Raw genomic sequence first — 16,480 nt, 5'->3', positions numbered from 1 at the left:
AATGTTCTGCCTCCAGTCAACAACCTTTAGTCACAACTTTGTTGCTCGCTGACAATAACTGACATATTGTCCTTACTAGATCAAATCATTGAGGGCTGGCCCTCATTTACAATGATGTTGTTCAAAATTAAAGAGTATAAAGGATAAAACAGTAAGATAAGTAATACAAAAATCAATTAAAACCAGGGTATGAATACAGTTAAAAGATACAAGGACACAAACACATCAGTCAAAATAGGTGCAAATAGAGGTTAAGTAGTTCGTGATCAAATTAAATTGTTCAAGGGTCTAGGGACTTGCTGTGAAAGCCAGACATAAGACAGAGTATGATATTGGCCAAAGGATCAATCTAGCATAAATGTGACATATGACAATGTAATTCACAAGCAAAGTGATGGCAGATATAGAAGGCCTGAACCTGGATTGATGTGGACTGGATTTTGCAGTGACAAATTTCCTACTCCGACAATTTTTTTTGCCAAACAAGACAATTTTGATATTGGGTATAGTTATTTGAGCCTTAATCATGATTCATGAATAACATTAGAATGTTAGTAGGACGGGATCCCCTATTCTCATGAATGAGGCGATTTACAAGCTTGTGAATCAGTTCTTTATCCATTAGGACTTACTTGTCTGTGCTCTGAAGAGATCGCAGGTAGTTGGTCAGAAGACTCTGGAGATCCTTGGAATAGTCTGTCTCTGTTTCCAGAATGTTCTGTAACACCTTCAATGAACAAAAGAAAGGAAAAGGACACCAATATTCCAATTCAGAGTATAATAGCAACACCACCATAAAAGTAATAACTACAGTACTAGTAATCAGTAATAAAACCAAATGTACTGACCCACCTAAGACTGAGTGACACTTCCTACCGTCTAGCCACTCCCACACTAACACAGACCTGTGTCAGCAGCTACAGTAGCAGCTTTATAAAAAAAAAACACACCTTCGAGGCTGTGGGAGTAGTAGGGATGCATAGTAGGAGAAACAAGACATACATAACAGGGGCAGACTAGCATAAGTTTTATGACAGGCAGTTCAGCTGTAATAGTAGCCGGCATTTATAAGTTGTGGGACAGAAATGATGTCACAGGTCTGACTACTCATCATGAGCATGCTTGTGCCGACATCTGCGAGGGACACGAAAACGACCAGATGCACAGGTGGAAGTCAAATCTAGCTAGCTAGACATTTAGTTTTCTAAGATAGAAGACTAGATGGCACTGAGGCCTGGAAATAACCCATCTAACATTATACAATTCCCACCTTTGTAACCTGAACAACCAAGGAATGGGTTGACCCAGTCAAGCCTATTAAAATGTGGCAAAGGGGTACTAGCAGGTATCAACACAGCCCTTTGCCCTGCTACAAGATTTGACATTTGGCCACTAAAAATGAACCACTAATTGTTTCCCATTAATTAATTTCACTGTGGAGTGCACAGTTTAATTAGTCCGAATTTCAGAATGAAAACCCAATATTATTGTGTTAAGACAAGGGGCGGGAATCCAGTATTAATTAATTTCTTGCTGACCTGAGTTGGTAAGTTAACCTACCCAATAGTTTTGCCCACCACCAGACTCGTCAATGCGCATCCGTGTGGAATTAACTGTGCGGGTACTATGCGTCTGGAAGGCTCCAATTGATATCAATCGTACCACCTACAGTACAACAAATGCACGGATAGCTCGTGCCCCGCATAAGCATGTTCTAAAATAGGAATAGTTTGGTCAAACTGAAATGATGTAGGCCTGAAATTATGTCATCAATTTGATATTAATTAATTAATATGAAGGCGTTTTGCTCTCCCAAACTGTTGCAACATGCCTGCTTTTCTCCATTTCTAATCTCTGCCAAGCGGCTTGTGAACTGCACACTAGGGCTCCAAGTTCATCCAAACCGTAGACTCCAAACAGTTCTCTATAATAGTATATCCATCCTAATTGTGTATCCACCATAATCATGAAATCTATTGATTCTGATTGCATAAAAGTTAGATTTATGAGAACAAATTATTTCAGTATTAATAGCCTACATAGGCCTATTCACAAGTGAAGGCTATGATGTAGCTACTACCCACCCTTATTCATAAACGGACGCTGTTTCTCGAGTCCTGCAACAACTTGTGTATGCAATTGTGTACCTGGTATAGCAGATAGATTTAACTCGCAATTTTATATTCCTGGGCTACGCAAAAGCCACGAATAAGTGGTAACAAGGTGATTTTCAAGTGAATAGCAGCAAACGGGGAAAGAGCTCTAGCAGGCACACTACACCTCAGGTAAACAAAATTTAAACGAGCATTATCATAAATTGTTATGTCTAGTGTAGGCCCACATCAGAGGGTTGGACAAAAAGAGATCTGAAGGGACAGAGAGAGACCACCCAAGTATTTATTAATGCAATTACTTGCTTCTAGCTCTCTTTTAAGCCTGGCGCATAAACAGACATTAACTAAAAGAGCACAAGCATACGCACTGAACGAAGACTGATTACGTTAAACGTGATGTCCATTGTCTACTTTCAGAAAGCTCTTTGAGCATAACCCGGCTTATCAAACTAATTATTAACCACTTAATAGCGAAAATAGCCTTTACAAGCTCACAACGCATCACATCGCAACACATTGTGAGCTTGTAGATTTTATTTTTGGTCTACTGACATGCCCAAAATTGATACGCCTGGTTGAAAGTGGTCACAGGAACAAACGAGAGAGGAAAAGCTGACTTCGTATCACTGCTGTGCTGGGTCCTTACCAGATTATAGTACGTCTTGCTGATAGCCGTGGTGTCAAAGCCCTTAGGAGGACTCTTTAGGGTTCCAGACTTTGGGGACACTTGTTTGTCTATGTAGGGAGAGAGAAAAACGCGTCTTAATTATGAAATTGTATAATCTATCAATTCTCTTTCAAACTTATTTTGTTTCATGGTGGAATTGTATATTTTGCAAAACCTGGAGAAAAGACACTGTTAGCAGCCGAGCTGTTCAGACGATCAGCCAAAAACAACGGGTTAGCTGTGCGAGTAAATAATGTTAATAATATGTTATCCCGATATCACAATAACGACAATATTGTTAAATCCCTATGCAAATATATTAGAATAAAATACAGATTCTGTCAAATATTCTTTAGCAATAAATATATCCGAATGGTCATCAACTCTAATAAAATGACCAATTCACACATGCAACTAAAATTCGATTACAACTGGAAAGTAGTCTGGGATACACACCACAGCCTTTGATCTCGCGGACATAGTTACTGGGGAACCATCCAGTCCTGCCATTGAGTGAGCCCTCCCACCAGCCGCCCTCCTCCTGGCGAGACACATTGATCATTTCACCCTTGTTGAAGGTGAGCTCATCTTCATTGGTCTGTTGGAAGTTAAAGCGTGCCTTCACCAGCAGCTGCTGCCCACTGTTCTCGGACATGTCCTGTCAGACATAGAAAGGAGACGAGGTGGAGGACACAGAACCAGAAGAGGTGTGAGAGCAGAGAATGGACAAGTGATGGAAATGTGCGGTGCGTAAACTGCCATCTGTGGTAGTGAGGAGTCTGTGTGGGGCGGTCACCCCATTCAAACATGGAATTGACAGTGAGTCGATAAGAAAGAGGGGACTTTTAAGGGGGTGGGGGTAGAGCTATCTCACGCATTTGCAGAGAGAGAGAGAGAGAGAGAGAGAGAGAGAGAGCGAGCGAGAGCAAGAGAGATGCATGGGCTTGACGGACACAATTATTTTATGGCATGCACTCACATTGCAAACGAATATCATGTGTCAACGTCAATGTTGCAGACAAACAATACCCTTGTAAAACCCTGCCCACAGCAAGGGTGTGTTACTACGTTCAAAAACTCAAAGAGCTGCATTCATTACAGAGTAAGTTGTATTTTTGTGTGGCATATAAAATAACAGTATTATGTTATTCATTCATATATTACATTATATTTATTTCCTCTCATATAAGCGCACAACAGCGCCATCGGCCCACCATCAGCTCTAGTCTGTGCTCTGTGTTTACAGTGCACACAGTGACTTTTTTAACACCTTCTTAACACTGACATTTCCCCATCTGATCTCCAAAAGTAGCTTAGTAGTAGTCAGGACAAGTCTGTTCTGACACACACACACAACAGTCACTCGTGACATTATGCACATTAATGGGGAGGCATATAGTCTCAGAGCCAAGGAGTTGACCAAGAAGAGCTCCAGTTATCTTGTGAACTGTGATTATACTCTACAAAGGGACCATGGAAGCTGTGCAGAATACTGGGTGGTCTCAAAATCTATTTGGGATCCCGAAAAGGACCATACATTTTTTTTTTTGCCTATACATGTTTTGTGAGGGCATGGTGAATGAGACAATTAAACAACTAATCCATGCACCGGAGGCGTTTGAGATCACCAGAAAGTTCGAGGCATTGCATCACATCCCCCAAATTGTAGGATGGGATAGATGGGTTGCATATTACCTATGAGACCCCTGGGCTACATGTCTTACATGCATGGATCGTAGTGTGTGTGTATAGTATGTGTCTGGAAAAGCTATATCAGTGTGTGATCGCGTATGCGTGAACCTTGTGTGCACATGCTGTAACATAGGAATGGAAACTATTTTTGCCCAGTACACGCATGAATATACAATGTCCACAAAATAATTCCACAAAATACAAATGTTTGAATTGTTTGGCTGGCATCCACTCATTTTCGTGTATATTATTGCCCCAGGGTCAGACTGGAACAAATTGTTTACGGATGGATGGCCATCTTATGTGCTTGCAGCACACAAACATCCATAAACAATTTGCGCGTTAACAAATCCTGGTAGGACATCTCTTCTATCGATTGAATTGAAAATTCCTTCCGTCTCTTCCAAGCCATTTTTATTCTGATTGGGCTATCATTTTGATTATTAGTGGAATATTAGGGTCCATGTACAACACATAGTTATTGTCACTTAGGCTGTTTCATCCCTTTCAGATAAAAATACATCCATGACCTGATATTAATTACATAGGATTTCAACCTCAAACAAATCATTGTCTGTAAGCCAAGTCCCTGAGATTAGCAGTAAACCTAATATAGCTGTCATATTTTGGACAGCTATAAAAGTAAATGTGTCAATATCATCCAGAGGACATCTAATTTAAAAGGCTAGACTCTTCTCAGATATTAAGCAGGTTGATACGATAATACTGTAAGTCTGAGTTTCCACTGTAGCGGTGACTGTTTGTTTGCCTTACCAGACTGCGGAATTGGTTCTGCAGCAGCTTAGATGATCGTCCCAGGGAAGACTGCGAGGACAGGGACTCGAACGACTTGATACGATGAGCCGAGGAGTGACGAGCGCACACAGAGTCACTGCCCACGCCGATGTCTGTAGCAGGGAGGAGGGCAGGATATAAATACACTCAGTCTAGCACTCACTGTCACTGCCCCCTCAGTCAAACACAGCCGTGAGGGCTCACTCTGACCGGTGTTTCAATACAGGCACAGGATACCATCTCCACAAACTACTACTCACACACTTTTCACTCACCTGCAGTTACTTTGTTCAGAGCTACCAGACTGCTCAGCACCTTTGAGAAGTTTAGCCCCAGGAGGAGGTCACTGGCCTCAAACGGCTGAGGGAGAGAGACAGAGAGGGGATGGGGGGGGGGGGGTGGAGAGAGACATAGACATAGAGAGAGAGAGAGAGAGCGCATCAGCATGTGTGGCAGAAAGTCATTGGCAAGTGAATTACCCTTCTGAAAATCGTTACCAATTCCACAGTGTTCTAAGGCTGTGTCATCAGTTGGACACACCGCTAGTGGTGAGCAGCCAATCGATAATTCTCATTATCTTGACTGTAGCAACGAGTATCAACATACATGATACGGAAGCAGCAACTATAAAAAAGACTGACTGCAACGACTGCAGTGCTTTACTGTGGTTTATTACACGGCTTGGTTGAATGCTTGATTCTGATTGGTCAATCACTGAATTCATCGGTCCGTTATTTTTGAATAATGAGGCTGAACTCGGTAACACAATCGCTGTCTGTCAATAACATAACCGCTGTGGTACTCTAATCAAAGACTCAGAGCACCTGGCTCATATGAATCTACGTTGCTTAATTTTTTTTCCCCATATCCAACTTTGTATCCATGTAAACAAACACAATGTCATTACAGCTAAACTCAAGCGAGAAATAGACCGAATATTGATTCTATTAGATCAAAACTTCCCGTTGTTTTGCACTGGACACACCTGGCATAAATTTATTTCATTACCATAAGCAATGAAGCCGTGTAATAAGCAGGATAATCAATGGGGAGCAGGTCATTATTGAGAAATAAACCCTATTACTAATTTACAGAGTCTTTACACCCTATATACCCTATATTTGACCTGTATGAGCTGTTTGTGTGAGCTCTATACTTGATCCTCTAGTATTTCCCTCTACACCAAATGTCTTCACTGTAAATATCCCATCTATAAGCTGACAATGCATGTGTTGAGACCTTTCATAGATTTTCGCAGAATGTTCACCCCCAGGTCCTTCAGGATAAGGACGTTAGGGTTCAAGTGGCTAATTCTATACTGAGTGTACACCCATTTGCCCAGTACCCTGTTAGTTAACATCAGTGGCAGTGATTTTAACTCTGTTGTTAGCTGTGGTTATGCTCCTACTCTTTTCCTGTATCACCGCTTTAGCGACTAGTTAATCTCGGTCCAGTGCCACTGAGGCTGAGTGACTGTGAGATATGGGTCTCTCTCATCTTCCGCTCTGATTAGAGATATGCCCCAGGAGAATATGTACGTTGTGTGTGTGTGTGTTTGATTTTGTGTGTGTGTGTGTGTGTGTAGGGGCTGTTCTGTTTTCAACAGAAACAGTCCAGTCTTATATCCCTCCAGGACTCCCGAAAGTTATTCTGTCCTCTGTGAGGACTCATGCGAACACATCCTCATTCTTACCACTCTGCACTGTCACAGGGACTCAAGACAGTCACTAAGGTTGCTGCAGAGTAGACTGTACTATTTTGGTTGCCTTATCATTATCAAGATTTAGCTTTTTCCCCATCACACAGTGTTACATGTAATGAACGTATAGTTCATTACATGTAACACTGTGTGATGGGAAAAATGGTAAATCTTGATAATTCACCAAGTCAAACTGTGCGAGATGAATTTAGTCTAACTGTCACATTGTGCAAAATGACTATGACCTACGTCCGCCAGCGTATGCTCTGCCTCGTAGCGTATGCTGGGGCAATATTGTTATTGTACCACAAGAAAACAACAAAAAAAAGTTAAAGGAGGAAGACCCAGTCTTGGCTTGGCAAAAGATGACAACAATGGGTTGTGAATTCTCCAAAAGGAAGCTGGTAATATCCTCACAGCTGTTTTCCATTAAATTGTCTGCAAGCAAATTGTGGCCTTCATTTTTCCGATAACAGTTACATAGAAGTTTATGTTAACACAATGACCTTCCCTTTATTTTTTAACATGTTGGTAGCTGTTATAACGCTCTCACGTTTACTATCGTCGGTACCACCAGACTCACTGAACAAACATGGCCCACAATTACAGACCCTGCCAGAACACTGTTGGAATCTACAACGGAATACATTGGCCCACCGATGGTGGTCCTTTACCCTGTCACACTGAATGTGACCCAAGACGCATAGGACGAACTGTTTTACCACAATATGGACATTGAATCTGGGACAACACTAAGTTGGCTAATATTGTACAGTGTGTGTGTGTGTATGGTCACTATAAGCCCTGAGAACATGTGCTCTCTACCCTCTCCCTCTTGCATCTCTCTGCAAATATTGGACCTCTTCCACATCACCTTACAGGTCATTGTAATAGGTTTTCCCATAAGTGGCAAATTATCCACTGTTATAGTGAGAAACATGACTAGAGTGAAATTAAACATTATGTATCCAGATAATGAACATGCTGACAAAGCCGATGCCTGTCCCGTCTCAGAGCATCACAGTGAGAGAATGTTCCCTTAGAGCAGGCTCACACAACAATAACCCTCCGGTGACTCAGCAAGATATAACAAGAATGATATTCTGAATACAAGATATCACTCGTCAAGAGTGCATAAATAAGCATGCTTTATGTGCACAGACTAGAGTCAACCAAATACGAGCTCATATCCAAGTTGTCATATTCAGAAAGGTCATTATAGCCAATTTCATATCCTGATCACAAAAATCCCAGTATCCATGAATTACAGTACACTCTACACTGAGTGTTACCATGGAAACAGAACACACATAGACCCCAAAAAGCAAAAGGTAGATGGTGCCTTTGGGTCCTGGCTAATATTAGCACATCCCAGCAATCAAATTCTGTTTCCATGAGCTTATTTTAATGAATAGTACATGATATACTGTTTTAGCATTTACATCCAACTCTGAAACTGGAATACTAAACGATAATGAAATTTTACTTGACGATTAATTGTCATATACATAATTGCTATTAATGGTTTAATTGTGTTTTGGGCATTGAACATTGGAACACATAAAATACTTTTAGGCATCCTAAAAAAAATCCACAGGGCAGATATGACAAATAACTTCAATATACATCTATTAGCCGATCTACAATCTCACAATGCATCACAGTGAGTGCTTGTAGACCGACGATTTCTGCTATTTTTTTGAAAATATTTGAAAATGTATGCAAGTTTTCAACATGGAAATGATTATGCCAAATAATTGCGATTATCTCAAATTATTGCAATTAGGCGATCATGTAATAATTGTGACAGGCCTAACAACATTCAGTGAGCAACCAGCAATGACACAGGTTACAGCCACTCAGGATGAAGAACACAGAAGTCCCACCCTCTCCAACTCCTTTTCACTGATGACAGCAAATGTGTGAGTCAACCACACAGATCTGTTATTGTCCCCAAAGTAGCCAGAGGATAAGGTCACTGTTCCTGGGGGACTCAAGGGGGGCATGGGAATTCTAGAGGATCACCTCCTGTTGTCAAAGGAATTAGTGGTAAAGTCATTGGAAATAAAATGAAAATCCAGCTGCTTAAGTGTCCAACTATCCTGTGCATAAGGTAACATCCACACAAAGATGTTTTAAAAACACATAGCTTTTAGCTACGCTTTCACCTAGCAATGCCGACACATTCAACCTCATTCAGGAAATGTGAGTATAGTTGCTTTGGCAATGTAAACGTATGTTTTCTCATGCCAACAAAGCTCCTTTGAATTGAATTGTATAGTACGATTTCATATTAAAGCACATAGGCTACTTAAGAACGTTTCCACAACCATATAGTAGCATTCATCATTTCTTTATCGTCTGAATTTCTACGGTACAATAAAAAATATATGTGTTTGGAAACATGTGAGACGGTTGTAGCTTCTACGTGGAATTCTCCTAAACGTTGCCCAAATTAAATAGTTCAGGCATGTAGTATGGACAGAGATTATTACTGACAATAAAACATTGTGTGGAATGAGATGGTTAAAAATGTCGTTTATTAAAATCCTTTTAGTGTAAATGTTAATGATCAGGCCAACGGCCAGCACACACGCATAAAACAACCAGGTGACACAGTCAGCACAGAAAAAGCTCTCACTGTCCTAAAGCCAGATTCCATTCCCCAAAGTTCGGTCACTCGCTCACTCTCCTCGCTTCCTCCACTCGCGCCTAAGCCCCGCCCCTGCGAGGAGCCGAGGATTATTTGCGAGGACGAGTGGCCGACCAGCTGGCCTCAAAGGATCGGACTGCACTTAGCGCGTCATTTCAAAGCGACGGCAAATTCCGCGATCACTTATGACGTCTCACACAGCTGGACCAGAGCCGTGGATGAAAATATACATGCATAGAATAATATGCAGGTATAGAATAATACAGCATATAAGAATAGACAATTCATCAATGTGGATGGCCACATTGTTATCTTTACAGTTAACATTTTGTGCAAAGCCATTTATTCCTGAAATAGTGAACGAAGCGCCAGGATGAGCAAACTTGCATTTATGAATTAAATCCTGACCCGTCCCTCTTTTTGCTCTTACAGTCCCCAGACCCCCCACCCCCCGCAGCAGTCCCGCACGGCACTGCTGCTTATAACAGCCACCGTATATTACAGAGTATGTCTGACTCTGAATTACATCATTCAAGCAGGGTAGCCATACGTCCTCTTTTCCCCGGACATGTCCTCTTTTGGGGGGCTGTCTGGGGGGGTTTTATAAAATCCTTCAAATGTCCGGGGTTTTGAGAGTTTGGGTGATATCCCTCCCACTTCTGGGACGAAGAAAAAAGAAAAAAAAACGATTTTGTGATTTTGCTTGATATTGTTTGATAGCGAAATAAATCATGACTGATAGACATGAAAGAAGACCCTTCACAGCTAATAGAGAATTTTAAATTTTAAGAATCGGTTCATAATTGAATGAATACGGCTATAATTAAAGCGTAAAGTGTCCTCTTCTATATTCAGTCTATATATAAATACAATACATTATTTTAAACATAATCTTTGTCACAGTAATTTATAGTAGTCCATGCACTGCATTGAGGCATGACGCAAGGAGAGAAATGAACTATCAGCTTTAGACAGAATAAGTGTGCACAATATACATGTATATAATTGTATTATGCTTTATATCATACAACGCAATAAAGCCAGTTGTGTGTGTGTGTGTGTGTGTGTGTGTGTGTGTGTGTGTGTGTGTGTGTGTGTGTGTGTGTGTGTGTGTGTGTGATGCGCAACGAGTGATCGGCGGGGGCGAAGGGGGGGGGGGCAGCCGGTGTTTCGGCATGGTTTCGGGTGTTTCAAGCATTGTTTGTGTGGCCACATGTGGAGGAGGACCATGTATACGTCACGGGAGAAGGGAAAAAACAAAAAAAACGTGTACACGTGATGCGGAAGTCTGCCGCGGAGGAGCTGTGGAGAGTGGTCGAGCCTACACTTGATGTACACTCGCTAAATGCGGAAGTAGAGAGCCTCCTCGGCTCCTCCACTCGACTCCACTCGCCTCCTCCAAGAAGCAACTGAGTAATTGGAATTTAGCACATCCGGTTTGGAGTCGGAGTGACCGAGTGGGAGTGAGCGAGTGGCCGAGATTTTCGGGTTTGGAATCTGGCTTAAGTGTCCTTCTCCTCCTTTGCCTGCCACTCCCCCCCTCTCTCTCTCTCTCCCCCTCTAGACTAGACCAAGCTAACTGGAGATAGAGCCAGCAGTGGGCTCTGGAGAAGGTCCATATCTGCCATGCTCTACAGATGATAAGTGAGAGGACTGCCATGTCCCAAACTACTGAAATCCTCCAATGTCCGGTTCACTCATATCACTTGCGCACACGCACACACACACACACACACACACTCTAAAGAGTAGCTCAAAGCAAGAAAGAGACATTGTTACAGCATTACGACTGCTGTCTATACAGTCCTCAGTGCTGCGGGTCATTGCCACAGCAGACTCTAAGACCTAGAGTCTTAAGGTTAAGAAGGTATTGTTGGTCCTATACCAAAGAGAAGTTCAGCTTCTGACCGATGCAGGAGCATGATGATGGGTTATACTAATAACTTTTATTATAGAACTTGCAGTAGCCTATGCATGTGTCTACTGTCTTGTACAGTTTGTCTTTGCAATGCAATCTACTGCAAAGTCTACATGGAAGCATAGCATTCCCTAAAACCCACATCATCTAGAAAGCCTGTACAAATAGGTGCCCTTTATTTATTTATTTTAAGTTTTGGAAATCACTCAACGGTCCCGGAATTTACTGACAGAAAGTAGCTCATAACATGTCTACGGTGGATTTTTAGGAAACAAAAACTTGGCAGAAACAAAGAGGATAACCCAAGCTTTCCGTACAGCTGCAATGTTGGTGAGTTTAACATGGTTAAATACAATGAGATTGGACTTTTTGCTTTCAATGAATGGGCTGTCAAGGGTTGGTATTGCAACTCTAGATGCCAGACAGCATCATAGCATCTAAGTTGCTTGCGGCTACCCTTTACTAACAAAATGCAGGGTAATTATTTCGAATTAATAAAAAAAGGGCATGATACATGCTACCAATATGACAGTGCATCCTCTCTACACGTCCCCTTCAATGGCTGCAGTCTGAGTTGCTTGAGTCGATGCTGTCAAACACTGAGCTGTATTGTCAGATTGTGAGTTCAACGACCCCTCTATGCACTGACAAACACAGTAACTGTGCACTGTCCTCAATTTGATAGAGATAGTGTTTATACCGTCCATCCTCTCAACTACAATGCATGTGCAGTAAGATGTAATGGGTGAAGTTACAATACTTGATCCACTAACAGAGCTCAAACCATATCATAATGTTTAAATTACAATATCAAGGAACAGATACCTGTATCTTGGCTGTGGTTTTAAGGGCTGCTATAGTTGCTGCGCCTACCAAGACCTAAGTTGCTTGCTGCTAACCAAGACCAGTGATTTGGTGTAAACAAAAGAAACGTCAATACATCTGCCAGTGTAACGACGATGTGACAATAATTGCCACGCATGAGCCCGAGGACAAAGCTTTGCATTAATTACAGGGCACAACCGTACTAGTGCCATTGGTGCTTTGTCTCCTCATTCAAATTAAAGACGATGTTGTGAATCACGGCCCGGTTAAGTTAAGCTACAACACCCTAAGCAATCATATAAATCGAAGAATGGTGGGTTATGGTGGTGGCGCTTCTTGTTGATAAGCAGCAACACGGGACAAACGGGGCTCCTTCCCAGCCGGGGCGATGGGTGATTGTTCTCGGCTCGCTGTTCACACTCCTCCCACTGTCAACCATCCACTCCGTGTCCCCATTGTTTATTGTTTGAAGAATCTCTAGTTTCACACCACGATACCCAAGAACTGTCACTGTATCTGAAAAATCCGCTTGTGCTTTGATTAAAAATGCGTAATAACTTTGAAATGTAATCCTGGAAGGAACACTTACCTCGATGCGAAACGATGTGCAGCCCTTGAGAAACTCCTTTATGTTGCTCAAGCATTCGCCGTCGTTCTTCGGTTCTTGGTAGATCTGAAAAGCCAGAACGCTGGTTTAGAGAATCGATATACGACTTATACAAGCAGCACTACAGATATATGTCCCTTTGATCTTCAAAGTATGACTTTCTGCTGGGGATTAAACAGTGCATTCTCTCTGCACGGGCTTGTTGCCACCACACTGTAGCTGGGAGGCTGAACACACACAGATCCTTGGTAGGGAAGTGGACATGGGGACTGTATTGGATCAGGGGAAATGACGTTGACAAATAGGGATTCCCGCTGATGTTTAAGGTAACCATTTTTGCTATGGGATAATAGTGAATCATATTAGGACACCCACCATTAAGTGTTGAGTGAGAAACAGCCGCTATTTGTGCACAACTTTGCAAAAGCTTATCCCAAGCTAACCTTTCTTATGGATATAGGCTAACTATTTCTGACAGCAAATGCACAATTCTTATGGTTTTATAGGCTAGTTAGATTTTCCTCAGTTTCAATGTAACAGCGCTGTGTACACATCATTTCTATTCCCTTTTAATTGTACATACATTATTTTGTTTTGATTGTATTGTTGCCACTTTTGCCGTGGCAATGTAAATGTATGTTTTATCATGCCACTAAAGCCATTTGAATTGAATTGAATTGAATTGAATTGAATTGAATTGAATTGAATTGAATTGAATTGAATTGAATTGAATTGAATTGAATTGAGAAAGCGGCAATCTTAACACTTTCTGCCATTCATACATAGGTCATGAATCACAGGTGTGCGTGTGCATGTGCATGATTTGAGCAAGGAATGGAATGGCAGACAAATCAGTAGCAGAAAACACAACAATAATTTGTTGTTGGAGCTATTCAATAACTTTGGGATATATTCTGTGTGGATTGTAGGTCTAGAGCAGTGGTTCCCCAGCGGTCCTTCGGTGGGGGGGGGGGGGGGTTCCCCAGCAGTTAAGTTAAAGGTAGGGTAAGTGATATTTTTTGGTTAAAACAAAAAGTTTTCTGTTAAAAGGTTAAAGCACAATATTCTGATAGTAATCATTGCTATAGAGTGTTTGTTTAGTAACATGGGTCTTCCTGTCTCTCCAGCTTTTTAATAAACAGAAAATACATTTTCAAGTAGGTGACAGAATTTCAGCCAATCAGGAGAGAGTACCCATTTATCATCTTCATTTTTATAGTGTTCCAGTTCAAATTGTGTCTTCTCATTTCTTTGTGGCATCACTTCAAATTCCACTTGTTTAATCTGTATCCTGACTGAGTTCTCTAACCCTGATTGGATCAAATTGGTATCCTGACCTGAAAATGCATTTTCTGTTTAATAAAGAGTTGGAGAGACATGGACACTCCTGTTACTGAACAAACACTCTATAGCAATGAGCAGAATATATAGCTATTTAACACTTAATTTAACCAAAGAAAATCGGCCTAGAGCACTATTAGGACAACTCTGTTTGGAAACATTGCCTCCTTTTGGGAAGTGTCCGAACTGACCGTGCGTGGCTATACGTTGACACACAATAAATAGTGCGCTGTTCCTTTAAATGGGGAGAGGGTCTATCTAATGTGTCTGTCTGTGCGCCTTTGCAGTCAATGGCGGCCCACTCTTATGGTCTCAGTGTACAGATAGCCAGACATCCATGTCTGTTGTGTTGATCCGTCAGATCATAATAATGCTCTGTGTATAAAATACATAAACATACAAGCAAAATTGTATAGGTTACACACAGCATGTAATGCTGCGTAACAGGAGTCTCACATATAACGCATATACCCGTCTTGCATAAACCCACAATAAAAAAATTAAATAAAGAATACATTAAATGTAAACTAGGCCTCTGTTATAGAGATCAAATGGGCCCTATATTGCTTATCATTTCCCCTTCTGCTATGATGCTGGCTGCCCATTGCCTAATTTCGCAAGGGAATCTATGTCTACACTGGAATCAAAAACGGCCTTTATCCACGCGTAGTGTACTAACATTATTGTGCAACCATTTGGTGCTGTTTTTTAGAGACAATAACCCGCGCTCTCGTGACCTACAAAAGGAACTCTTCATGGACCACTGGGCAAAGAGAAGCGCGATAACAAACCACGTCGTGTCACCGCCACGGCTGGCTCTCGGCGACACAGACGCGCCGATGAGGCGGATGGTTAATATGGGGAGGAGGACAGCGGCTCAAGAATTGCCCCTTACTTTCTCCGTGAAACCCGGGCTAAGCCGCTCCAGCAATCTGCACAAGACCACCCCATCTTTGAGGGAGGTCTGCAGAAATGCCTCGGGATCCGAGATGGTCTTCTTTGGCGATTCCAATACCCCGAGCGTGATCAACCATGTAACCGTCTGTTCCGCCGAATTCATGGCCAGCAGTCACAACAGCTCCTATCCAACGAAGTGGCGGTTGTTTTTGTGTATTTAAAAATAGCTACTGCTGCCCCGGTTACACTGTCATTTGGGCGTTTAAAATAAAAACATAATTAATCCAGAAGCGGCTGCCTGAGATCTTGGTGAGAGAGGGAGAGAGAGAGGGGGAGAGACTACGGAGAAAAAGCCCTCCTTCCTTCTCCCTCGGGTGGATGCGGATGACGCCTGGCTTGTGGAAATTCGGCGGCTCTGGTTTCCTCTCTCTCTCTAGTTCTCTCTCTCTCTCTCTCTCTCTCTCTCTCCCTCTCTTGTGGTGTGTGTTCTTTTTCTCCTCCAGCCTGGCAAGCTGTCAAACGCAGTTCGCCGTGATGCGTTGAGGCAACGGACTGACTGCATACATGCGCATCACAGCCGCCAGCCACTCATCCAGCGGATGACATCACACACAACAGGATGACAAGCTAGTCCAACCAGTTGTTGGGCCACTTCAACTTGACACGAATAGGCTTCCTATTCATAAGGGTTTGCACTTTGCATATCCTCCAGTCCGTTTAGCATCATAACTACAGGTTATCTGTCGTTGAGGACAGGACACAGCCAGCTATATCCTACTGTATTCTACTGTATATCCTATTGTATGGATATAGCTAGCCCCCCAGGACCCCAATGGAAACAAGCCATAGGTTTTCTTGGGTTTAAAATCCTCTTAGCAGACCTTGTATTGAACCGTACTTTCCTGTGCTTTTTTTTTTTGCAAACTGCTAATAAAGTGTTCATTCAACCAATATCAGCCCATCACATAGGCTAGCTAATTTAGTAGGCTATGTGAATGGCTGATAGTCTCCTATGTCCAAGTTCTACATGTAGGCTATTTTACAGGAGGAAGCTCCAGGCCAGAATACCAACAATTTAGAAACCTCCATTTTACTCACATTTTCACACAAAAAAATACATGTAAAATTAACTAATAGCCAAATGTCAACTGCATATGGCGGTAACCGGTAAAACCACCAAAATCTATCTTATATTTAAGAGGGAAACTCTACACAGGGACATAGGATGTGTGACAAAGCTAGGATATTAGTTGTCAAGATAACTATCAACAC

The 16,480-nt window shown here is 41.9% G+C and overlaps 1 protein-coding gene across 1 annotated transcript in view; it reads right to left on the bottom strand.

Annotated features, from left to right (window-relative positions):
* The window catches only part of arhgef7a (Rho guanine nucleotide exchange factor (GEF) 7a), a 36,501-nt gene extending 20,837 nt beyond the window's left edge, over positions 1 to 15,664 (bottom strand). The window contains exons 1-7 of the mRNA XM_080456537.1: positions 15,207 to 15,664; positions 12,953 to 13,036; positions 5,544 to 5,628; positions 5,248 to 5,381; positions 3,238 to 3,439; positions 2,761 to 2,849; positions 633 to 727 (exon numbers count right to left, since the gene is read on the bottom strand). Of these exons, the coding sequence (XP_080312663.1) occupies positions 633 to 727; positions 2,761 to 2,849; positions 3,238 to 3,439; positions 5,248 to 5,381; positions 5,544 to 5,628; positions 12,953 to 13,036; positions 15,207 to 15,371 (854 nt within the window). The 5' untranslated portion in view covers positions 15,372 to 15,664. The remainder of the gene's footprint in view (positions 1 to 632; positions 728 to 2,760; positions 2,850 to 3,237; positions 3,440 to 5,247; positions 5,382 to 5,543; positions 5,629 to 12,952; positions 13,037 to 15,206) is intronic.
* Positions 15,665 to 16,480: the final 816 nt, after the last annotated feature.

This window comes from Gymnoscopelus braueri (genome assembly GCF_963280865.1).
Source record: "Gymnoscopelus braueri genome assembly, chromosome: 18".
Classification (NCBI taxonomy): domain Eukaryota; kingdom Metazoa; phylum Chordata; class Actinopteri; order Myctophiformes; family Myctophidae; genus Gymnoscopelus; species Gymnoscopelus braueri.
Note: the sequence above shows the minus strand (reverse complement) of the source record. Positions and strands in the feature narration are given on the sequence as shown.